Source organism: Gavia stellata, chromosome 5 (assembly GCF_030936135.1).
Source record: "Gavia stellata isolate bGavSte3 chromosome 5, bGavSte3.hap2, whole genome shotgun sequence".
Taxonomy (NCBI): Eukaryota; Metazoa; Chordata; class Aves; order Gaviiformes; family Gaviidae; genus Gavia; species Gavia stellata.
The window spans coordinates 16211746-16236938 of record NC_082598.1 but is presented as its reverse complement, the minus strand read 5'-3'; the positions used below and the strand labels follow the sequence as shown (position 1 = coordinate 16236938).

Below are 25193 nucleotides of genomic sequence, written 5' to 3'. Positions count from 1 at the left end.
GATTAAGTCTTTTGACTTTTTTGTGGGGCAGCAGAATGATAATAATCATAAATGCTTTTGAAGTTTCTTCAAAGCTGCAATTTTTTTTTTTTAAATTGAGGTTGTTGAGGTGTCTGTTATCTTTTAATCTTAGCAGATTACACCCTGTGTTAACTGGTGCCGTCACTAAAATGGTCTGTCTTGGTATTTGTTGCTTTGTTACCCTTCTAACTGCTGTGTTGGGATTTCCACACCTTTGTTATGCCTTCAGTATCACTTTTGCCCCCAACAGTGTAGCCTGCAGTGTGCAACCTAATGTTTTGGGTTTGAAGGTTCGGTGTGGCTTTCATTTGACACATCTCTCTTTGCAATATGCCCATGTTTTGTTTGCATGGGCAGCTAGTGAAGATGAGTTGGGTAGCCATGTAAATTCTTTTAAAGTTATTTTGTCATTGTTTTCTGCTTATATGTGTAAGTATGTTTTGACTTCATATTATTAGCAAGCAAAAAAAGCTTGTTAATCACTTCCAATTTCTTGGATGTCTCATTTTTGCCTTGTTTAGTCAGAATTCCCTAAAAATTTTCCACTATCGTTTCTGAAAGGAGAAGACACACGTAGGACAAACAAAATGCCAAGTGAGTAATTTCCTTCTATCACAGTGTGTATCCCTGGTGCCAAACTGTAAAGCTCTTGTCTATGCTGGGATTAGAATTTTGAGTATAAATCACAGAGTTATCCTCAAGAATTGGGAAAAGTTTAGGTGGTCCCAGTCTACGCAGTGCATATGGGAGGGCAATAATGAGCAGAGGAATGAAAAAGCTTTTATATGAGGAGGGATGAAATAGATTGAGTTCCTCAGCAGTATGAAAAAGACAAACAGGTGTATAAAACCACGAGAAGAGACAATTATATAGCATCTTTTCAATACAAACCCAAGGAAATCTCATGCCGTTTTATTAAGCAGCAAGCTTAAAATAAACAGATGAAATTACTTTTTCACATTGTGAATAATGAAATTGTGGAAGTCCTATTCATTCACTGTTGTAGAAGCCAAAAGTGCACATGGGTTCAGAAAGGAACCGCAGACATTTGTGAAAGGCTGGTCCACCAGTGGCTATAAAACATTTCAGCTGTATTCCTAGCAACCTGGAGATGTAGTGTCAGGCTGAGGAGTGCAGATTTTCTGAAAGTGAGGTGTGTGTCAAGGAATGATCATTATAGTTGTACTGTTTCTTATTTTCCTGCCTCAATACCTGCTCTTGACTGCTCCTTGAGGCAGGTTACTGGCATGGATTATACCAGACCTTCAAATATCTGATTTAAAAAAAAATGAATTCATGACCTTAAGCTGTTACAATTCCTGCTGCTCCACTCCACCTTCCAAAAAACAGCCAGAACAGTGAACAAAACACTGCCCCCCCCCCTCCCCCCGCCCCATGCCATTTTGCCATCAGTGCCTTAGGTTATGTAGCTGTATTTATGTGTATTACTTCGTAGCTGGTTGGTTGGAACAGTGCAGGTGAGAGAATGTGACCTGGATTCTGGTGGTTGCTCCACAGTCTCTCATTTGTTTTTCGATACAACAGTCTTTGGATAAAGTAATTAAGGAGTCTGTGGGATAGAGAGAGGCACTGAGTATCTGGGTAATCCCTAGGGATTAATTTTAGGCCCTCAGGGTCTTTACAGTATCTGCTCTTAACAAATTCAGCTGTGTTAGCCACGCAGACTCTCCTGAAAACCCCAACTCTTGCCTAGACTATGTTAAAGAAGTTTGTTTTGCTGAAAAGTTCTGAAAATGTGTTCTAACTTGTTGTTTAATACATTTTTATAAATATGTTTTAAATGGAAGTATGATGGTGACACAATTTTTCAAAGAGTGCTCAATGATGGCCTAAATGAATGTTTAACCATTAACTAAAGTCTCTTTACTATCATAATTCTGAAAACTTCACCCACGGAAATTGTGCCTGCGGAAACTCCATGCCCTCTTAATGTATATTAGAAGAGGAGGAGTGTACTAAGTCACAAAGAAACTAGGTCATCATCAGGGCCATGCTAAAATTTTAGTAGATAATATCTTGGGGTTATTTACGAGGGACTTGTTAACTTTTTGACTCATATTCTCCCTTTCCTTTTCAAACCTAGCAAAGGAAGTGCTGCTTATCCTTGAGGACTCCTAACTATAAAAAGTAGAGTGGTTTTGTTTAACTGTTCGAGGTCATGACTGACCAAATGATCACTTTCTGCATCTAAATTCTGCTGAAGACAGATGTAGCTGATTTCTCTAACTTCAATAAAAATTGAGCAGAGCAGAAACTGTTAAAATAATCTTTGGGTTTAGGAAGATTTAGAAAAAAGTGTTAATAAGTTTATAAAAAGAAGTCCCAGCAAACCTTGTTTAATATTTTCAAATTAAAGTGAATCCTGACAAAGATTTTTAAGACTGCATACACACGTCCAAATTCAGCTGTTCTCAGTGTTGTATTCCCCACAACACTCAGCCCAGTCTGAGGAGGTGGTTTTGCAATTGACTTAACCCAGTCCCATTTTTGTCAACTGTAGTCATGGTAGCACTGCACAGAGAGGTGGTTCAGTTCACTGGTCCAACCTAAACTGAACAGAACAACGGGAGGAGTTCTTGTTTGAATGCAGTCATGGATTCCTTTTATTGTGCAGTGATACTATCACATAAGTTTTGGAAGTGCTTGGCCAGCAGCACAGGGAAAGCCAGGACCATCCATTTGATTTGCAATTATGTTAGCTTAAGCTAGTAAAGAAACTACAACTTTTCTAACTCTAGTTTCAGGCCAGCCTCTTCCACTGAACCATCTACTTTCTTGATAAAAGTTTTTTTTTGTGTAGGGTTTTTTGTTTTGTTTTGGTTGGGGTTTTTTGTTTTTTTTTTTTGTGTGTGTGTGTGAGAAAAGAAGAGGGAATTGGATTACTCTGCATAGCACATGGCCAGGTTAGCTCTCAGAAGAGTATGGACCCTGCTTTGTTAGATCTGTAACAATCAATTATGTACAAAGTACTTTTCTTATTCCTTTGGGTCCTTTATGCATTATATAGCTTTAAAGTCTTGGCCAAAGTTGTTAATGAATTTTGTTTAGTCCCTTGTAGCTAGCCTAAAGAGTTCGTTCTTGCTCATCTGAGACTCGTCAATGCTGTAAAGTTGCAATATTAGTATATTCTGTCTTTGTGTGTCCACTATTCAATGTTTTTAATTTGTTTGGAAAAATAGTAGATACAAATATTGTAGAAGAGCTTTTGTACCTTTTCCTCAGTATCTGACTCAATTATAGCTTTCTATTAAGTTAACGAAGTTTTGAACGAAAGTGTTCACACTATGATAGCTTGTTTCTTCCTGACATAAATGTCTATGTGCTCATTCTACTTGGAGACAAGAACAGTTCTTCAAAACAATGATGAATCAATGATTGATGTATTGATTGAAATTCAGGGGTTTTTTTGCCCAAGTGACTAGTTAGTGATAATGAAATATGTGAGTTGGCAAATGTGAAAGAGGTTTGTACAGTCCCACTTCTACTGTCTGGTTTGAAATCATCATATTGTTGAAATATAAATAGTTTGAATTCAGTTCTTTGTAGTCTTTGAAATGCTGTGGTTCAGTTTAAGAAATAGCTGATAAATTTACTATCAGTGATCTGAGTATGTTTGGTTTTCATTTCTCCTTTTATAGTTAATCAAAGTATGTTGTATTTCTTTACTAAGCAGTCTCACTTTTTTCTTATAAAAAGTAATTTAATATAAAGTTGAGTTGTACTATTAATTTTTTAACTGCCAGTTGAAAACAGTTTGGCTTGGTAATAATTAGTTACAAAAGCTTCCAAATGGAAGAAAAAACTGGGCTGCTGTCAAACAGGATTTGATACACATGGAACAGTTAAGCAGTAATAAATTGCCTAGTAACTGAGTAATTTCACTCAGATATGTGCCAATCTTGCCTCTACATTGAAAAAAATTTGGAAGAAGAACTGATGTTTAAATTGCTTAATGCTGGAGGTTTATTGTAATAACAATAATACTGACTTGGCCTGATCTTTGAACATTTAAGGCTTGTTTTTATATCCCAGTGAATGATTTCATGTTCATTTATAATTTTTGTTGTGGGAGAGCTCCCAGAGGGGTATGTAGGAGAAGCACTAAGTGTCTCCAACTCTTTATTACATCTGCTGGAAGCAACAATGGAATCAAGCATGGAAGGGCCCTGGAACTGACCTGGGTTGGCTCTGTTAGGAGCAAGTAATTCAAAGTATTGGATAAAAGCATCACACTTGAGAGGACAGCCAGTTTTTTAACATAGCTGTTTGGTGTGAAATCATCAGAAGGATACCTGTGGAAAGAGTCTGTATAGATGGGTGCAGCAGCAGCCATCAAGAATGCTGGAGTGGGTCCTGTGAGGAAGTGTTATTTATTAGGTAAATGCTTTTTATAGGAAGAAGTTTTGTATTAATAGTGCGTTTCCATGGCTTCATGAAATATATTATTCTGAGATATGTTCCTATGCATTATTTTGAGAACACTGTTTTGGGAACTGCTATGTAAGGATAAAGCTTTTCGCTTGATGTTATAGTATGTCCAGGTTTACTATTTTTGGAAGAAATTACTTGTACTACTGTACCTAGCTTACAAGGCACTGCAGAATGTTTGAATTATAGGCAGAACTGCAAATGTGCCTAAATGTGGGGGTTTGGTGGGGGGGGAAGGTAGGTGGGTTTTTTTTGTATTCTGTCTATAATTACAGACTGCAGCTAATCTCTTAATAAGGAGATATTTGCCTTTAATAACATGGAAAATTTAGTTCTTCATCTGCAATAGTGAGACTGACTTGGTTAACTTGCCTGCCCTTTTGAACACTGACAAGGAATTCAGCCCTTCAGAGCTCACGAAGGCTGCAGTTCCTTGGTCAGTTTGTTCTCCAGTGAAGCCGGTTTACAGCTTGAAGTTAGCACCACTGCCCCATGGGAAATCGGATCTGTGACTTGATCTGGGTTAACCAGAACATTGCAAAAAGGAATGGCTATTTTTAGCATGGATCAGCTCACTGAGCTTCATAAGCTCATATGAGTTGGCATGGCCTCCTAAGTAGGTGAGGAGAGAATAGTGCACTGTGACGTGAGGGTGGGAATGAACAACCAGGAGTGGGGCAGGTTGATGAGATTTTCTGAGCTTTGGTACTGGCATCAGTAGGTCTTGAAACTTTGGCCAGAAACTCTCGCTGTTGACTGCAAAAGGAGATAGATGTGAGTGATGGAAGGTAGAATCTAAGAAATGTTGTATGAGTTTTCATTAAGATCCCAAGACCTTGAGTTGATGAAATTATAATGAGCTTTATATTTTATGGCTGTCAATCCACTAAGTCTTTGTGAATTTTAGAATGATAAATCATTTAGTAGTGTTCTTATTTAACTGAAGATGACTGTACCTTGTCCTGGGATTGATAAATTCAGTGATGATGTAGTAGATACATCAAAATTAGAGAAAATATTTGAGAGGGATGAAAAAAAGCTGATCCATCCATGGCTTGCAGATATATTGGACTAGCACCATCTTCTGAATGTTTAGTACATTACAGCTTTATGTCTTCACTAAGGTATTAAAGAACATTAAAAAAATATTCAGTCAACTTTGAATTTCAGTAATCAAGTACTGTAATATCTTTTTTACACTCTATTGAGTTTATGAAATCATTAAATTAAACAAAAAAAAAATCTGTAGTTGAATTAGTGAGAAATTAAGATTCTTTTTTTACACTTTTTTAACCTCTGTCCTAAAAAGTAGATTTAATATTACAAGGAGGGAAATTATTTTGTGAAAAAAGCTATTGGACTCTAGCAATTGTCACTAGTAGCTCAGCTAAATGAATCAATTTAAGCAGTTTTTTATGTTGTTTCAGTAAACCTGATGATAAAAATCATTTCATGTTGAATCAAAGAAGGGTCTATTATTATTTTTCTGCCAGCAAGTTTTGTTTCAGAGGGCTTGGGCAGTCATTAAAGTTTGGTATAGGGAAATTTGGAAACTACTATCAAAAGTGGTAATGTGTAATCTAAAGAGAAATGGTTTTTTTTTGAAGTTAGGCTCATAGAAATTTATTTGTCCAGAGGAGTTCATATGAACATTTAAAAATATATATATTGCAGTCATCATAGTGTTAAAAATATTCTTACAAGATTATGAATCACGTAATTCTGTGTTTCTCACATGTTGCTCTGTAAAGGGTAGTGTTATACTGGTGAGAGAAAACGTAGATTCTAAATGGTATAACTTTTTTCTTGTTAGTGTTGCTAAAACATTGGCAATTAGAAAATGACATATCACTTGAAACTTGTTTTTTTCAATGTGTATGTTTAATTACTGTGTTTGTGAATGGTGCTGGATCCAAAAAGTGAAATATTGTATTTATTACTTGTAGAAACTGCTAAGAATGTGAGAAGAAGTGCTGCAGCTATAGTTGCAGAGGTACAAAATAATTATTAGATAGTTTTATGCTGTACTGTATTTGAGTTATGGTACTTAATTAACAGAATTGCCATTTCTCTGAGATAGTCACCCTAATGCTATTACTGTATCATTTATAACTTCATTAGACATTTCATTGTCTAATGCCAGTGTGTTAGAGTGCACCTCTGAGGACTGGAATTCCAGCTGTTGTTGGGCATCCTGGATTACGGTTTGTGTGAGTACAGGTTAGTTTGTTGTGTTTTGCTTTCTCAGTGTCGTTCAATAAATAAGCCTTTCCCAACTGTGTTCATGTGCTGTGCTCGTCACTGTGACTGCCCAGTGATTTTTATAATTGAATTAATATAGCAAGGAAAATCCAACTGGGGTGTTCTCCTGTGCCAGCCATTTTCTCATTTCTCCTTGTCTTCAGGAAATAGCTATTTATAAAGATGTTTGAGTCCAAATTAACAGCTTTAACTTAATAAGGAAGTCAAACTAATTGCTATCAAATTTCTCATTGGCACAAAGATTAGGAAGCCTGAACACAAGAAGATGAAAGATGCACAATGCAATAAATTGATGGCTCAGTGAAACTGTGTGATTTTAAGCAAGGCTTTAAATGTATCTTTTCATACATGTTTCATTTTTCCATTTGTAAAAATAAGAATAGTATTTGCCTAATTTACTGGGAAGAGGATTAGTCAGTGAATGATCTGTTAGTAATTGCAAAGTGCTAATAAACTGGTGATAAGGGCCATGCAAGAATATGACTGACTGGATAAAAAAGTGAACAAACTGTCTTCTTTCCAGGAGGAGCTTGTAATCTTAGGTCACATTGCTTTGTGGAAATTAAAAACTAATTAACCAAAGGTGTGAAATTAGAGAACATTAAAGTCCTGTGAGATGGTGTTTTTGAGAGAGAGTGCATTCATGCATTTGCTGAAGCTGGGCTGTTCACTCTCCATACCAGTATGCACAGAAGTGTTTCATGTTCTTTCATTCACACCACCACTTGATTTGTTAAGCTTACCCTAAGGGCGTGTTTATTTAGGTCTGTACATTACAGACAGTAAACAGATATGTGGTGAAATCATCTGCACAGAGGTCTGTGCTGCTATATCTAAACTCCTTGTACCCAGATTAATGCATTTCCAGTTAACTTGATCATCTCTTTGCCATGCCACTGTCTGCCATCTGGGTATGTCTTCAGTGTACTTGGTCACTTGAGTTGCAGGATGGGGAGATGGCAGTCGACACATACCTTTCATTCTCCTCTCTTGCTTTCTATGTCCTTATGGTACCCTTTTAAAAAGGCAAAAAAAGGTAGAATTGTTCCAATTATGTTTTAATCATAAGATAATACTACAAGGTGACTCGGTTGTGTATTTGTTTAATAATGTAATCTTTTTTAAATACTGGTTTCCAAAAATGTCTGTGTTAGGGGTAGGGATAAGGAGTATAGGTACCTAACAGAAGAGATCAGATTCTAACAGTCAGTGTAATCTTAGTCTGTTCAGTCAAATGATAAATGGTGGCAAGAATTTTTGCCAAGAATTTACTGAAAAATGAAAATGGGAAATGTCTAGCTGAGAAAAAAATATCCTTATTTTCTCTTTAACTGTCTCTTCAAGCTGTGTAAGCCAGTCATCTGTCATCTTAGTTTTGAAAAGAAACTTGGGTGCATTCTTTTTTTCTTCATAAGAAATTTTACTTTGGTATGAAAAGATGCCTGCTGTTTGTATTTGCAAAGGTTAACACATCTTCTTAAAAACGACCTGTCATCTACCAAACATTATACATGCTTGTTATTAGGCGAGAGTCCTGTCACATTGTGTCCTCCATAGTTAGCTGCACTTGGTGTGCTGAGATGGAGAAATTTGCTTCTGGCTGCTCTTCTCGCTTTTTATTGAAACCTATTTTAAATTTTGGAAATGTTAGTCTTTTTAACCTTTTGTCTTCCAAAGATGCACAAGAACCACTATGTTTTATAGCTTTAGAAAAAATGCTGTAAACCTTTATTATTTGACAGTATTTGAAAGTCTTACTTAATATGAGATGTTTTTATGTAGAAAACTTAATATAAAGACTACAGCTACTTCCATATATACAAATCAAAGAGAATTTGTTATGCTAAAAACATTCTTTCTTATTTTCTATGTTAGAACAAACTATTAGCATCATCAACCTGATTTTATTTTGTGAATTACCCTTATTCTAAGAAGCTCATCACAGATTTTCTGTCTTCCTTTGTCATTCTTTGAGAGGAAAGAGAATTCCACATAGGCTTTGTACAAATAAGTGGAGACCCATAAGAAAGGTATGCATAAGACCAGGCAAACCGCACTTCACAGGCAAGATGCCTTTCTGTTTTTAACTGGAAACCTAGGAATTGCTCACCTTTCATTTCCCATATTAGACATACGTTTTCTTGTCTTGTATCTGTAGGAATTTGTCTTTTGGTTTAGAAGGTGCTCAGATCATAGATTTGGCATTTAGAAAGTTATATTTTTCTTTAATAATTGACAAGCATATTTGCTGATGATTCTAATTTTTTTAGAGGAGGAAGTGTTACAGTATTTTGTGTAAATTACAAGAGTTTTTAAGCTATCCATTTTTTTTGCTTTCTGAAACCAGTAATTTCCTGTTGTAGCTGGAAATGTTAAGTATAGTTTTTTAAGTATTAAAGTGCAGCACCAGCTATTACTATTCTGCCTTAGCAAGTCTTCTAATACAACGTTTGATTTGTTACTATGTCTTCATAGGGAAGCATCAGCAGTAGAGTGTACATGACAGTGAGAAAGTAAACACATGCTTGCAATCAAATTAATGTATTTCATCTGTCTTCAACTAATAACAATCTGTCATGCTATCTATCTGAGAAGGGGCATAAACAGTTTATTTTGTGTTTGGAATAACTTCCTGGAGGTAGTTAATGTGACATGTAGTTTGTCTGACATGAGTATAACCAGATCAACACTCTAGATGTTTTCTTGATAACCTAAAAAAATTACTGAGAAAATCTGTACTGGAACTATATTTATATTTCGTTTTGAGCTTCTTTAAATCAGAGTAGTGGCATAGTTTTCAGGACTTCTATGAAAGTGTTTTCTTTTCTTGGCAGTTCTACAATTTTAGTGTGAGAAAAAGATTGAAAGTATTAATAAAAATTTAACTATAAAAAGCTGCAGTTTGCACTCCGACATTTAGGTTTGAATATTCAAGAAGTAGTATGTGCTGTAGTAATTTAAAAGTACCAAATCAAAACTGATTTTTAAAAAGCTAGGTAATACACAAAGTCTGATAGTACTGCAGACTTGGTACAATTTGATGTCAAATTAATTGATTATTATTTCTGCATAATTCTGGTTGGGTTATTATATCAGCTAATAATAATAGTTATTAATAACATCAGATATTTGTTATATCAGATGAATTTTTAATTTGCACAGAAATGTTGTGTCTAATTAAAAAATGAACGTGCACTTGCTTGAAGTTCTAAGTAACCCATTCAAATATTCTTTAAAAACTAAGGCATAATGAAATAGCTCCATCCTTTAGTGGGAAAGCAATAGGTCACTGGTAAGCTGAGCAATAAAAACCTAGGGAGGTTTTTTTTGTATCTTTTTTTTCTATTTTCTTTGGAGTGATGGCAGAATTAGAATTAAAACTGGGTAATACTGCTTATGGCAGAAGAGGCCTGAGAGGGGTTCCTTGTGGCCAGAGCTGTGGGACCTGCCAAGCTATGCTCTGCTGAGGTGCTGTGGGGCAGAGGTCTGGTAAACTGGGCAGTAAATCTTGTTACCCAGAAAGCTGCTCCCAGTATTCATCATGATTTCTGTTTTATTCTTTAGAATAGTGGATATTTGGGCACATCTTAGAGAAATCCCATTTTTATTCCCTTTTTCATGCACTTTTGCTTATGCATGGGAGAAGCAGAACCTTCACACTCTGAAATTTAAACTGACTGTTCTTGTTGAGCCGTGTATTACTGCATGAAGATATTACTGTATAACAGTATTGTCTTCATCACTCTGTTAGGTTTTCAGGTGCTCAAGCTAGGTTTTGTTCTTAAGAAATCAGTCTGGAATAATATCAAAAAATAGGATGAAAAAGAGTGTCATATACAGCCCCCTTTTTTTTATGAGTCTGGAGTATTTTCAGAAGAGAAAATATGTACATAATTTTAAGCACATGTAAATCAAATTAATAAATTATTAAAGCATTTTACTTGTCATGTCTGTGTGGGCTAATCGTGATAGCTCATTATTTAAACATTATGTAATTGTATACCTTGTGTGAACAGCTGCAAATACTTTGCAGAAAGATTTATATTTCTTTTTTCACAGCATACTATAAAAGAATATATTTTTGTGCAGTACCGTAGATTAATATAGATGTTTACTTGTAACTTTAAAACTATCCTTGATTATATTAAAATATGAAATAGTTATAATATGCATGCTAACTACAAAACTAGGTAGTTGTAAATTCATTTATGTGTTAATACCAATTTTAAAAGCAAATACAGTAATTATCAATAAAAGTTTAGCTTAACCAGGAGAACTGCCCCTTTGTAACAGATTCCCTCACAGTTATTACAATTGCAAGCTTTGAAAGTGAAAGATGGTTAGATTTGGGTGGAGAGGCATCCCTTTACCGAAATTCTCTGAACTGTCTCTTTCATGTTTCTTTTCATCCATATGCTTTAGAAAATGGTTAGGTTAGCTATCACTGGTATAATCATCTGAAATGACTGTATAGTGCCTCATAGTTTACAAGTGTAATCTCACAATCCAGGAGGAATGCCAACAAACTATTAAACATCCAGACTTGCTTAACATGCATTATGCATGCCACTCAGCTGTTTATGCCATTCTGAACAAGTACTGTCACTATTTTTTCAGCTGCCTGGAAGTACCTGTACAAGTTATATATTTGTGTTTCTTCCAGAATTACCTGAAAGGAAGATTCATGCAAAATGGATGTTTTCCGACTTTAAAAAACTGTAGTTTTACATGGATTTCTCCAGTGATGTTATGAAAGAAGAGACTGGCAGCCCTGTGGGAAAGGGCGATAAATAGCATGAGTCTTTAGCCTTTACATTTTGCATAAATGGTGTTCTGTTGTCTTTTTAGAGTATGTGCAGTTATTGGCTTGAGTGACAATATTTAAATAAAAATACACTATTATTACATTTTTGGCATTGTGAAAGATTTTAAAACCAGAACTTTCATAGTTCTTCTAACTGATGATACATATTTTAAAATACTGGCTTCATGTTTGTACCAGTGGTATTACTCTGGTAAATTCTTACACATATTTTTATGTAATTAATTTTAAGACAATACAGCCATGGGATTTGATACCACACTTTATTCCTTGAAGCAGACTCCGGCGAGATGATTATATTTGTTCTAGTTCATTTCAGTGAAGCAGGTGAGCTAAAGTAGTATTTAAGCTGCTCGACTCTTGGTTTTCCACATATGTATGGTGTAATGGAATGGAAATGCTCGTTTGTTCCCGCACTGTGGTGCTTCGTGGCTTGTTGTAAGCCTTTTTTTATCTTAAAGGAATGGTACATATATCTAAATAGTGTAAGAGGAAAAAAAATACAGCATTAATTCATTTACCATTAGTGGTTTCAGAGTCTCAAGTCAAAAATAGCAGAAATATTCAATCAAGAATGAATTGCTATTGAATGGCTCTGTCTGGGTAGATTGTAAAGCACCCATTTGTGTTTCATGTAGCACTTTCTAATGTTTTTCTATTCCCTTGCTATTACCCAATAGACTAAAATTTCAGTGACTAACTCTTAATTTCTCAAGTAAAGTTATATAGAGATTTGCCTTTGAATAACTATTTATACTGTCTCAAGTGTTTGCTCGGAATTTTTCTATCATTTGATATCTAGCCTTGCAGACAGTCATTTAAAATACTATTTACTTTTCCATTTTGAGTTTGCACTGCCTATCAGCTTTTCACTGCAAATAAGTGAGGTATAGCAGCAATTCAAAGGATAATGAAAATGTTGTTTGTATAAATCATCTGAAGATGTGATGTAATCCAATCTCTCTGGTCCTAACTTAAAATGACTGTTTTGTCCTTGTCTTCTTTGAAATGTCACTTGCTCTCCACAGAAGTGACCATGATGGTGTTTACATCTTTTTCCTTACATAGATTCTGCAGTTCTCTTCTTACCTGTTTTTTTTCTCACATCTTCAGGAATGCCTTGGAGGGGTTATCTTTGGGATTTCTGTGGGAGTTTCATACTTGTCTCCTAGATTCTGTTTTCTTTTTTCACCTTGCTAGATCTCTGTTTAGTCTCACCTACAAATCAAAATTGAACTCTCCAGAGTTCATGAGAAACAAGCGTTTTACTAAGCCTTACCTGCTTTTGCTACAGCAGACACTGATCTATGCTGGTTTCCTCTATGAGGTGAGATTTTTTTACTTGGATCTGTCTGGCTTGGTGGAAGTCATGTCTGAATTCCCGAAGTTCCTAATTTTTGTTCCTATTTTTGTTGTTCCAGTGTCTTTATGGGATACCTGTACATACAAACACGTATAGATCTGTTAGTTACGGAGCAGCAATTTGTCTTGCTAGCTTTAATTGAAATGAATCTTCACACCAGACAAACTTAAAGGTGAATGTTTGGTTTGATTCCAGAGAAACAGAAGGTTGAGCTCTTGACTACTTAGTTAGAAAAAGAGTTGCAGAAGACGACAACTAAGACAATGGAGAAAATTTTTGGAGAATATCTGGCAAGCATGGGGTTTTTTTTGTAGTTGTCACATGAGCTTTTTAGTGTGTATTTCAGGCATAAAAATGAGCCAATGGCAGCAGCCCATATTGTGGATGCTTTTTTCTTAGAAAGGGACTTCAAAATGACTTTTGGGGGCTGATGAGCCCCTTTTTCTGCCCTCATCAGGTCAATCAGGAAAACAATACTATGACCTATCTCTCTCTCTCCCATTGCTCGTGATGTCCCTCTGCTTCTCCTAATTTCACTTTTCATGTGGTTTATTTAAGTATTCCATTTAATGCAAATATACTAAGTGGTTCTTGTATAGTCAAGGAATTAGCAATGGTCTTGTACTCCTTTGACATTTTAACTATTGCTTTGCTGACTTCAACTGCAATTCCTGTTGGCCCTATTTTTACGACCTTTAGAATTTTAGAAATGATAGATCAAAGAAATGCTCTCACTGCGTTCTGTAAAATTTACACATCTCTGGGTTGCTTTAGCTTTTCATGATGAGAAGACATAATTTATTAATGTAGATAGCAGAGTTTGTATCCAAGCGGTTAATCCAAAGTACTGGTTTGTAACATTTGTGTGCTTTAGAGATTTACTGTTTGCAAATAGTTAAATCTCTTTTCACTTTTCAAACTAAAATCTTGTATGTCTCCTTTAGACATCCTATTGTGAATTTCTAGGCATCAATTTAAATGCTACTTGGTAAAAATGGACCTATTAATTCTCCCTTGCTGTTGTCTTTGTCATTCATTTCAGATGAGGAGGATGACTGTACCATCTGGCACGTAAACTTTGCTTTGGGCCTTACCCTAAATATTTGTATTTGATGTGTGTCCAAATCTTGAAGATTCTTTCTTTGAGACCTTTGTTAGATATGGCCTATTATAACCATTACCACAGTTAAAATGTTCTTATTTTGCATCTTAATTTCAGTAATTCCTTTTTCTTGGCCCATGTGATGTTATCTAGTAATTTAGAACATTCTGCAAGATCATTTTCCTGCTTTGTAAAATCAAACTATATTTATGTATCTGATTCTCTTTCTTTCTATCCAACACTTATTTGTTTTTGCCTTTAAACTTTTCATGGCTTAAGTGCATTCTAGTATCATCCTTCATCCCAAGATATCTATTCCTGCTGTTAATTGGCTCATCAAACCAGCCCACGTTGGCCAGCTGTTAGTTTTCTTTATAGAAAGTCCCTGAATTCCTTATAAACGTCTTTTTAGAAAATCATTTTTCTCCTCCAAATCCCTCCTTAAAGTCTTTTTGCTGTGATGTCTAAATAAAATCTGGACAAGACTTATCTCCTGGTGTGCTAAGAATTCTGCCTGTCGAGCTGACCAATGTCAGATGTTCAGAAAAAAGGACTGGAGTGTAACTATTCACTTTATTTTAGCTGATCTTCAGTAACTAACTATGATTGTGCCCTTAGCCTGTGGCAGTGCAAAGTAATATGAGTTAGCATAGTCGTCTTTCATTGACTGCAAACTGCAACTTTTTATAGTTAAATATTTATTAACGCTTGAATCCCTTTTCTTGTACTAAAACTGTACCCTCTTTCATTGACAGCTAATGTAACATGAATTGCCTTACATTTACTGTGGGCTGAGAGCATTCACATGGACAGTTACCTGGCAGTTATCTAGCATAACAGTAACCATACAGTTCGCAGCAGACTGCCCATAATTCAGAAGGCGCAAGGTGAAATATTTGTAAGTGGGGAGAGGGACTGAGAATTACACAACATTCAGAAACATAATTTCACCTTGATTTTCACTTCCAGTCTGTTAGATTCCAGGTTCTTGTGTGCTTTTAATTTCTCTACTGTAGAGAAAGTATATGCTTCACTGACCATATATTATTCTTGATGTTTCTTCAAATAGAAAAGAGGAGGCATTTGAGGATATGATTTCCAATATGGCAGTGGCATTTTATTCCTGAAAATTCATCAACCTTTTAGCATGCTGTTGTGTTCTTCCACTCCCTATTGTTTCCTTCCTGGGAAAAAGAGTTTGAGAGAGATTGTAACTTGTGAGCTTGTCTTTATGGACTTACATAAGCATGTTTTTTTTTAGGGATACAGTGTAAATGTTATCTATCTATCTATCTATTTATTTATTTTTATTGTAATCATGTGTAGTTTTTTGGAGTTGGGGTATAGTTGAATGAATACAATGAGTGATATTTGGAGGTGGGGTTAAGGTTCCTTTTAAGAGCGCATCGAATAAAAATAGAGAAAAAATATATTTATTTTTCCCAAAAGAGTAATCTCACTGTTGTGTTTTCCAAGCTGCACTTAAAGCTAATATGCAAAGAGTAAAAATAATAGTTAATAATTATGTGGTTTAGGCAGTATACTGTATTTTATTCTTAAAAGTGTTTCAGCAGAGGCTCTCTTCTGGTAGTTGTTTTTCAGACAAAAAAGTTAAGTAGCTGTTATGTAGACTGCATGAGTTTTTAACAAAATTGTTACCGACTTTGGGTTTTACCTTAGTCAATGTATTTGTTCTTCCTATTTTTTATGCAACTATATATTCTACGTTTAGTATTATGAAAAACTGTACTACAAACATTAGTGTTAATAGCTTAGTATTTTAGTCCTTCACAAATTAATGCCTGTGGTAACTGGATGATTTTTAGGCCCGTTCTTATAAACAAGGCCTTACTGATGTGCAAGGAACAGTAATATGTGGCAAAAACTCCACATTAACCAAGGTAAGCAGTATAAATGGGGTGTAGGAATCCCCTGTTAGACTAAAACTCTCTAAGAGAAAATCTCCAGAGCCTACAAATTAAAGACCTCCAATATCATTTTAAAATAAAGCCTTTTATGTAGTAGGGGAGCATTTTTTCAGCTGATAATCAAATGACACTATTATGCAGGCTTACTAGATTTGCAAATTTACAAGTTTTTACAAGTCAGTTGGGTCCCTTCCTCAGGAAATCAGTTTAAGTTTTTTTTTCCTGTATTGACTCAAAGAGCCTGGTTGTCCTTAAATCCTTCTGAATATATTTGCCTTATAATTTGACGGCATTGAGTCAACACCCTTATAGGAACTGTAATGCAATAAAAAGAGAAACTGTTCAATATAGTTTCCAGTTACCTTAGGATCAGATTTGGAGCAACTGGAATGTACACAATAAAACCTGTGCAAGACTTGAGTTCCATGTTGTTTTGGAAGCAACCAGTGCTTTTCAACGTAAAATACCATTTAAAAGCTTTGCTCTGCTTCCAATGATTGTAAAATGATAAAAATGAAAATGCGTATGACTCTCGAAACATACATTTTACTGTTTTTAATTTTCTGAACCATACCTTTGTGGGATTGAAAACTTCATATACAAGTAACTAAGCATCAATGTTTTTACTCAGTTCATTTTTTTTATTGTAGTGAATGTTTTTGCTCTACCATGTTCTGCAATAAAATTCTTTATAACTGATTTACATTTTTTTATTTAGAAAAAATATGTAGATTCAGATGTGCTTGGTGAACTCTATTTTGTAAAAGTTTAGATTACATTGGAATCTCCAATATGCATCATGCTTGCAAACAGAATGTGCAAAATTCAATTCTGGTTCAGGTTCTTGTATGTAGTTAGCAGTAAATTGTTACAAATTTCTTGTGTGTATCCAGAAATAAATTTGTCCTTTATTTCAGATATTAATTTGTTGCATTTGAGCATATCATTTTAATTGTGGTTTCATTTTAGTTTTGCAAATAAAATTAATCTGAGGTAATTAGTTATTTTTATTTTGGCAAATTATTATAAAAGGAAGGAAACTCGTATTTGCATATATATGTAAAGGAAAATGTTACATCTGATGTATTTCCGATGAATAATTTCTAAGGCAGGTAACTAAATTGGCTCCACTGTAGTAATTTTTCCCTTTTTTCAACTTATTTTTAGTTGACTTGGAGCATATGCGCACAGTGAAAGTTGACAAGCACCAACGATTTTGTCAGGAAAACAATTTCAGTAGCCATTTCGTGTCAGCCAAGACAGGAGATTCTGTAAGTAAGAAAAATAAAATCCTTGTAAATGTCTTTTTTTTTTTTTTTTTTTAAGAAAGCTGTTATTCTGGGATATGATGAAGCAGTTTTATCACATATCAAACCATTGAGAACTTTGGCTGCGGCAGGTCCTTTTTGCTTACCTACTTGCATGAAAAATAGATCTTTGTATAAGTATATATGTTTTGTATTAATTACAGTGGCTTCTCATCTGATTTGCAGTTTGAGGTATAGATTTTAATATGGAAATGGTCTAGCTTATATATCAGCATGAGAACTGAGACCGGCTGGATCTCTGCTGTCAGCCTGTAGTTAAATGTATTCCTTCAATCCAGGTGGGGTCCCATCTATAGACCATCAATATAGAAACTTTCAACATTTGATAATGTCACAAGACCCTATTGTGATCAAAGTTTTCAATATGGGTCCTGAGCCATGAGAGACACTTCCTCTGCAGGTCCATTGGAATTTGAACATTCTGGTATTTGTAATGCTTTGCAGAGCACATTTTTGAACAATCTTTTGACTCTGAGCTAACTGGGTTATTTGTTTTAGTTGGAAGCCTGTGGAAGAAAAGGTTCCTTTTCAGTTGACTGTATCAATCAAATTAAATCACACAGTATTGTTTTGCTTGATTTCTGTCACATGCCTAATGACTTTGTCATTCCCATAAACCAGTCCTGTGTCTGTCTCCTATTTATGACAACATAATTTACTTTATTTTTATGTTATTGAATGGTAAGACTATGTTCAATTATATGGAAGTATAATTCTGTAACACAAATGGAATCACATGTTTTAAGATCTTTGATGAAACTTCTACATTGGATTGCCTAATTTTATAAGATAATAGTTATTCTGTAAAGTCTAACAATACTGCTGTTACAAATGCAGTAAATCCTGATTCTCCTTATAGTTTGTGTTAAATCTTTGGCATAATTTTTTGTTTAAAGTGTGAACATTCAAGCTTTTTATGCTAGAAATGGAAGAAAAATTTTATTATACTTCGGTCAATGAAGCGTGCGTCTGATAAAATGTATTCCTTTCTCAAGGAAACAACATTTTTGTGGGATTTGGTAATAGGAAGAAAAAGCAGTTCTTTTTAGAAGGTTGATATATTTAACATTAAAAATTATGAAGGAATCTTTATTACATCTTTAATTGATTAATGAATTACAGCAGCATCCCGCTATATATACTAATTGTAGGTTTTTTTAACTTACGGTTTAAAAACAAAAGTAAATCTGAACATACCTAGAAAGCATTAACCAGAAATCTCTGTTTAAATATCTACTAACGAAAGAAGGTATGAGGTATAGTTTACAGTAGTTCATGTTTAGTTTCAATACAGATTTGAATTAACTCTTTCACTGATACTGCACACTGGCCTTTCAAAATCTTCATGTATTTGTGTAGTTGTGCAGGAAAGACACAGGTGTGTTTACCCTAGACAGTGATTTAAGAAGAGGCCATCCATTGCTACTGTGGATATAGGCTAGAGGAGTCTTAAATACTCAGTTAAGATAAATGAAGTGTTTTGTTTTGTTTGCCTGGGATCTTTCCAACAGACTTATTTGCAAAAGATAATTTTATGTACATAGAAAAGCCCAAAAGTCTCCTCAGGGGAGAAAAACTTTTATGAAAAATTTAGTATAGCTAACTGTCTCGTTGTCCATCAAATTGCATAACTAAAGCACTGAACTTATGCCTGATGCTTTGTGCACAAATGCTCATGGCAGGTGATCTAGCTCAGTACATCTGAGATCCTCATGTGAGTTAAAGTAGGTCTCTGGAAAAGGTAAGCCAGTTCAGGATTTCCTTTCTTGCTGTGTGAATGCTAGGAGAATAGACCAGTACTAGACCAAGTAGGTAGAGAAAGAGAAATTATTTTGGAAGCTACCGTGGCTTGTTGGTTGTGCCACTAATTTGTTACTGGTTTCCATGTCAGGTGTAAGAAGAGATTGTGTAAATGGTATTTTTTTTTGAATTTTCATTTAAAATTACTAAAAGCACTTACACAGGCCTTACCTTTTGGGGGTGGCAGCTGCATGATGAAAAGCAATGTTTGTTAGTAGTTTAGATTGTGAGCTCAGTCAAATAGCCTTGTAGATAAAATATAATGTGTAGCTTGATAATACAGTGTTCAGCAGCACTGCAAGCTTAAGCTGCTCCTCTTTAACATCTGTTGTGTTCTTTAATCCCATTTAAAATGCAGCTGCCTAACCAGTAAGATTGGTGGACTGGATTGAGATGAAGTAAAGGAGTTATTTAAGATAACATGGGGTAGCAATGCTATCTGTCAAACCATGTCCTAAGTCTAACTCTCTTAGGCTGGTGCATGCTGTACACCATCTTGCTTGTTTCCTAGATAACTTCTCTTCAGTATAACACTCAGTGTTTTGCAAGACTCTTCAGAACAAACATGTAATTACTTGGCTTTCATATTGCTAATGTTTTTTAAACGTATGCAGTAGAGATTTTGGTGATGTTGATGCATAGTTCTGTTGTTCTCAATTTCAGAAACCTACATATCTATTGCACAATACACTGGCACTATATTTTTGTGCTAAACATTAGTGAATACCCTTATTCATATTTTATAGCACTGAGAGTAGTATTTGAGAGGTGGGTTGTGTAAAAGCTTGTTTAAACTTAGGTCTCTGGAGGCAGAGTAGAAGTGTTGCTTAACAATCCAGCATACTGTTCATTTCTTGTACCATTGTCGAGTTATTTTCTCCAATTTTTAAACAAAATTGAATGTACCAGATGAAGTTATTTTCAGATCTGTTTTGCACAGGTCACAATTTTCTGTATCTCATTGTTTACAGTTCAAGAGTGGTTTGATATATTTGAAAGAACCTCAAGGATGTCTGTTTTTAATCATTTAAATGCAATTTATTTTTTTTCCATAGGTCTTCCTGTGTTTTCAGAGAATTGCTGCTGACATACTTGGCATCAAATTAAACAAAGCAGAATTGGAACAATCACAGGTGATTTTCCACAAATACATGTTTTTTCTTAGCATTTTATTTAGTATTAAAGAAATAATCTCATTGCAAATTAATAACTGTTCTTTAAAGCGAGCTGCATCTGTTGTTCTGAAGACAATTATTGACTTTCACAGTAGCTTTTTTTAATATAATAATTCTTTATTTAGCCATCATGATAAACTTGCTGAAACAAGAAAATGGATGTTCAAAAAATTAGGAAAAATCTTTAGTTTAAGAGTTGTTTGTTTAAAAACAGTACTAAAAATTGTTTTAGAAATTAAAACCTCCCTATATGTATACATATACAGGTATCATGGAAGACACTCATATATACATTACTGTATATTGATGTCAGATACAGTTTTTATGATAATTGTTCTTTTTTAATTCCTTACCTATTTAAAAGCAAATTTCATTTTAGAACACTACAGATTTAAGTGATAGAAGGCATAAGCTTCTGTGAGTGGAAATGTTCTAAATCAATCTTCATTGTAGTCATACAGGAAAAAGTATTATTTGTCAGTCACAGAGGCAGGAATTAACTATGTCAAATCCTGTGTTTGGTTAATCTCAGATTTTAGTTTTCATTGTGTGCCTGTATAATATAGGACAAGAAAACTTTCCTCAGTAGTGAGTGACTGCCTCGGGGAAGGAATGTTGACTTTTTAGTCACTATTTCCCATTTTATTCTGATATGCAGATGAGAAATTAATCCTATTCTAGTTCAGCAAACCCATTCTCAACAGCAGGCAGACCTGTGGAATCACGCGTTTAGGTAGCTATAGCGGCTCCCTGGCATCTGCAATTATTTTTCTCTCTGTACCAGTCCCAAATATCTCCCCCTAAAGGAGCTGTGTAGTTTCTGCCCTTGCATTTTGTGTTTAGTTCTTTGAGTTATGAGTGTTATCTTCGGGGTTTTCTGCCATTTCCTCTGCAGTAAGAAAGGGCTGAGAGAGAGAAGAATGTTTCCCAGCAATAGGTGGGAAGGTCATCAAGAAGTTTGTTCCCCATTCTCTTATATTGGTTAGCAGTGAGTTAGGGATGTGAATATAGTGATTTCACTGTGAACGTGTGGCAAAACCCTGCTGCATGTCGTGCTCTGAACTATAGCAGAGCTTTGTTGCAGTTCATGCTGTTCAGTAACTGATGTATGCAAAATAGCTCTATGAAAACATTGTTTCATGACCTTACGAATTATTGGGGAAAATATGTTTTCACCGTTTTTAAAAATTTGAACTATACCTATATTAATTAAAATGTGAGTACTTGCTTAACTGTATCTCCCAGAGTTAGAAGTCACTTAGTTTTTATCAGTGAATGTTAGGAGATCAAAAATGTGTTAGTTGTTCAAATAAACAATCAAGCAAGAGGTTTTCTACTATAACCCCTTTTCCCTTACCACCTCCTTCTTCCTAGTTCTGCTTCTAAAAATAATTTTCCTGCCAGGAAGACTGTGTGCAGAGGTTTAAACCAAAAAGATTTTATACAAACCCAGTTTTAGAAACCTCGAAAACAAAGATTATACTACAGAGGCAACCCTTACTATATAATGACATTTGAGATTACAATATGCTTATTTTAAATTTACTTATTGAACCAAAAGGTAGCTGTTCTAGTGGTGTGATATCATGGAACTGCTAATTACTACCAATGTTAAACAAGTGCCACAAAATAAATGAACAGGTTTGTTTACAAGAAAGGCAAAATATTTCTTATGTAAAGCTTGGTCTCCTGCTTTTTGAAATATACAATAAATATGTAATTTCTGAAATCGTTTTGCCACAGCAGTGTTTACAATCTGTGTTGAAGTGGTTGACTAGAAAACTGCATTGCAAACAGTAAAATGGTAAAATATATTTATAATGCATATCTAACAAGCAAAGCTGAGGAGCTTCGAAAAGCTGTAATTTATAGGTAGGGAAATACTGTGACTTTTCAATGATCTTTTACTACTAAGGCACCATCTGTCTATTGTTCTGCACTCTATGATTATTTGCATATAAATAATTGAGCACATAGAGTTCTTTATTTTTTCTTTGGTGGTTCAGCTTGCACTGGAACATCACTCTTAGACCTCTCTGTGCTGTGTGGTGTGTTCCGGTAACTCAGGTGTAAGCTTTCAGATAGGTACACAAATACCTTAATTTAAAAAGAGAATATGAGAAATGGGGTTATACAGAAAATTGTAGTTTTCTAAAGAAATCATCTATTTTTAGGTTGTTTTTAAAGTAAGACCCTCTACGTAGCCCTAACTCAAGAGTACATAACTTTATATGTCAAATTGGTATCAGCTTTAAGTAGGCTTCTTCCTACTTCAGTATTGTAATTATAATTTTTAATTTTGTTAAGCAGATCAATGGAATATGCAATATGTGGATCAGACAAAGTTGATATTACGCAAATGGCAGTAGCAATAGCCTATAAATAGATAATATGCATAAATTAAATACTCACTGTGGCCCACACATTACTGTTAACGTGAATCCAAATTATAGTGATAAAAAAGTAAAAAAAACCCCCGAAAACCCAAGAACAACAACAAAAAAACAACAACAAAAGCAGAAACAAAGCCAGTAAATGGAGGTGGACAGAAAAGAAACTTCATTGTTGCTGTTCAGGTACAGCAGAAGTCACTATATGGTGCTATGCTGTGCCTGTAGCTGAAGAGTGAGAGTTGGAAAGCAGCTGCCTGACTTCGCAAGGTTCTGCTATTCAAGCCTAGTTTCAATCTGTTCCAAACAAGCAATAGTTCTTTGTTACCAGTAAAATGTTTGCTTCCGTTCAGAGTGCTATTTTGCGTGGGCCGTAGGAATTGCCAAAATTTACGTCAGTGAGAAACCAATGGTAATTGTATTGGAGTGTCTGTCTGTTAGCTGTATGTTAAGGTTCATTGTTGCATGGAACTAAATACCATGGTCACTTTTTAAGACAGGAAAGGTAAAGTCTCTACATAAGATTGGAGAAGGAAAACTTTAACCTTCATATCCTCAGGAAGATGAATGAAGGACATTTCTTGAGAGAAATTTATTAGTCTGCAGTGGAAAAGACTAATTGAAGTAATGTGTTGATGCTGTTTCCCAAAAGCATGGAGCTGGTCTCTTGGCTGGAAGGAGGTGGTGTTAGATAATGTTGCCATTACTAGGTTTCTGGTTTACCACAGACTTTTTTTATCACAGGTACAGGTTCCTTAGTGTGGTGGTGGTTTTTTTTTTTTTTCCCACCATCTGTAAAATGAGCACAGGTCTTCCTTAAATAGTGGAACAGTTATGTGACTGTGTTCCTTAAAATTTTTAGGCATGTAATACTCTAGCTATTGGACTATAAAAGTAGATAGACAGATGGATGGATGGATGGATGCTAGATAAAAGCTATAAAAAACCAAATTAAAAAGTACAATAGTGTGACTCACCCTTAAATCAGTAAGTATGCAAGTGTTGACGTAGGTTTAACTTTTGACCAAAGAGTAAAATTAATTTTAGTTTTTAGAAATGTGCACTATTTACACACTGCATTGTATCTTTGAATTTTCCATATTTTGTGTAATGTGAGGTTTCCTCATTTTGAAAAATGAGAAGGTTGTTGCTTGAATATGTTTGTCAGAAAACATCAAATATCTTAATTCAATCTACAAAACAAAGAATAAGATTAAATACTGTCTGTGTAAAATGCCAGCAGTGAAACGTTATATGGGAATTATGTGTTATTATGCATTTCTTCATTATTACTGATTGTCTAATATTGGGAATACTCCTTAAAAATTGTTTCTTGCATTTTTGTTTTTATGACTGAAGAGAATATTTCTTGCGTTTAAAATAAGTTGTAATTGTCACAGTCACTAGGAAGATCTTAGAAGTGACTCACAGGTGGTTAGAAATAAGTAATAGGGATCCCAAACACATTATTTTAACTTGTATGAATTTGTGGGGCTTGACTTGTGACTTTTAAACTTTGATGACTGGCAGAACTGCAGAAGCTCTCGTGAAAAGAGGATGGGGTTCTTGGTCCCCTTCGAATTAACAGCAAAACTTCTGTTAATTCATCTCAAGAGCAAGCCTTAGAAATTGAATTATTTACCATGCATTGTTTTAGAAAACAGCTGCAGCAGTTTAAGATATTAATGCAACGCAAGCTATTTGTTACTGCCCTTTTGCTGGAATTTATCACTCCCACAGCAGAATCAGAAAATGGAAGGTGATCATGTGCCTTGGCCGCATCAGGGTGAAGTTGAGCAGCTTAGCTTAAACTGCTGCTGAAAGTTGTTTTTAAGTGAAGCTGCCAGACTTTGTGCTGAAGCGGATGAGGTGCAAGTACACGTTACATTCCACCAGCTCTCCTTTGGCAGCAGTGATCTCCAGCAGAGGAATAGGACAGACATTTGGGGGTGGTAAGTTTTTAAACTATCTCAGCTAGAGCTACTAAACCTTGTCTGTTAACATGCTGAGATGACTGTTAATCAAACCTTTATTTGGTCAAAACTGCGGTGAAACAAAGAACTAGATTACTCTTTATGCGTGACTGGAAAGTAGAGCATGTTTTTGAAGTGGAACAGTTCCAAAGTAAGAAAATTGCAGATTCTGACTTATTTTCAGTCCTCAAAATACTCTCCCTTTTAAATCGCAAGGGTCTGATGAAATTTGAGGAAATAGCTCCTTTACTAATCAAATGTTTTTCTTTCTATATTTTTTACTTTCAACCGTAGTGTAAAAACTGCATGGGGTACAGCTTTGTTTCTTGGCATTGGCAAGAGCTAGCATTTTTGTAAGTGGTGTGTAGTTTTTCTCTTTAACTAAATGCCAGTTCAGCAGACTAGGGTGTGTGTGCCAGCTTTGTGCAATAAAATGTTTGGCAGATAAGTCAGATCTGGAATTCGGAGCATCTGCACCAAGAAAGGTTATTTCTCATTATTGACAGTGGTTTGAACCACGGCAATGATATGCCTGACATAGAAACTGATACAAAGAAGCCCAAGTTTTTAATTACCAGGA

General features: G+C 35.0%; 1 protein-coding gene across 2 annotated transcripts in view; it reads left to right on the top strand.

Annotated features, from left to right (window-relative positions):
• Window positions 1-25193, top strand: part of RAB28 (RAB28, member RAS oncogene family) — a 66127-nt gene that overhangs the window by 37751 nt on the left and 3183 nt on the right. The window contains exons 5-7 of one of the 2 annotated variants that reach the window (XM_059817954.1): window positions 17115-17218; window positions 20131-20208; window positions 24908-24970. In XM_059817954.1, coding sequence (XP_059673937.1) covers window positions 17115-17218; window positions 20131-20208; window positions 24908-24970 — 245 coding nt within the window. Of the gene's footprint in view, window positions 1-17114; window positions 17219-20130; window positions 20209-24907; window positions 24971-25193 lie in introns of those variants that run through there. The other variant, XM_059817953.1, reaches the window with a different exon arrangement.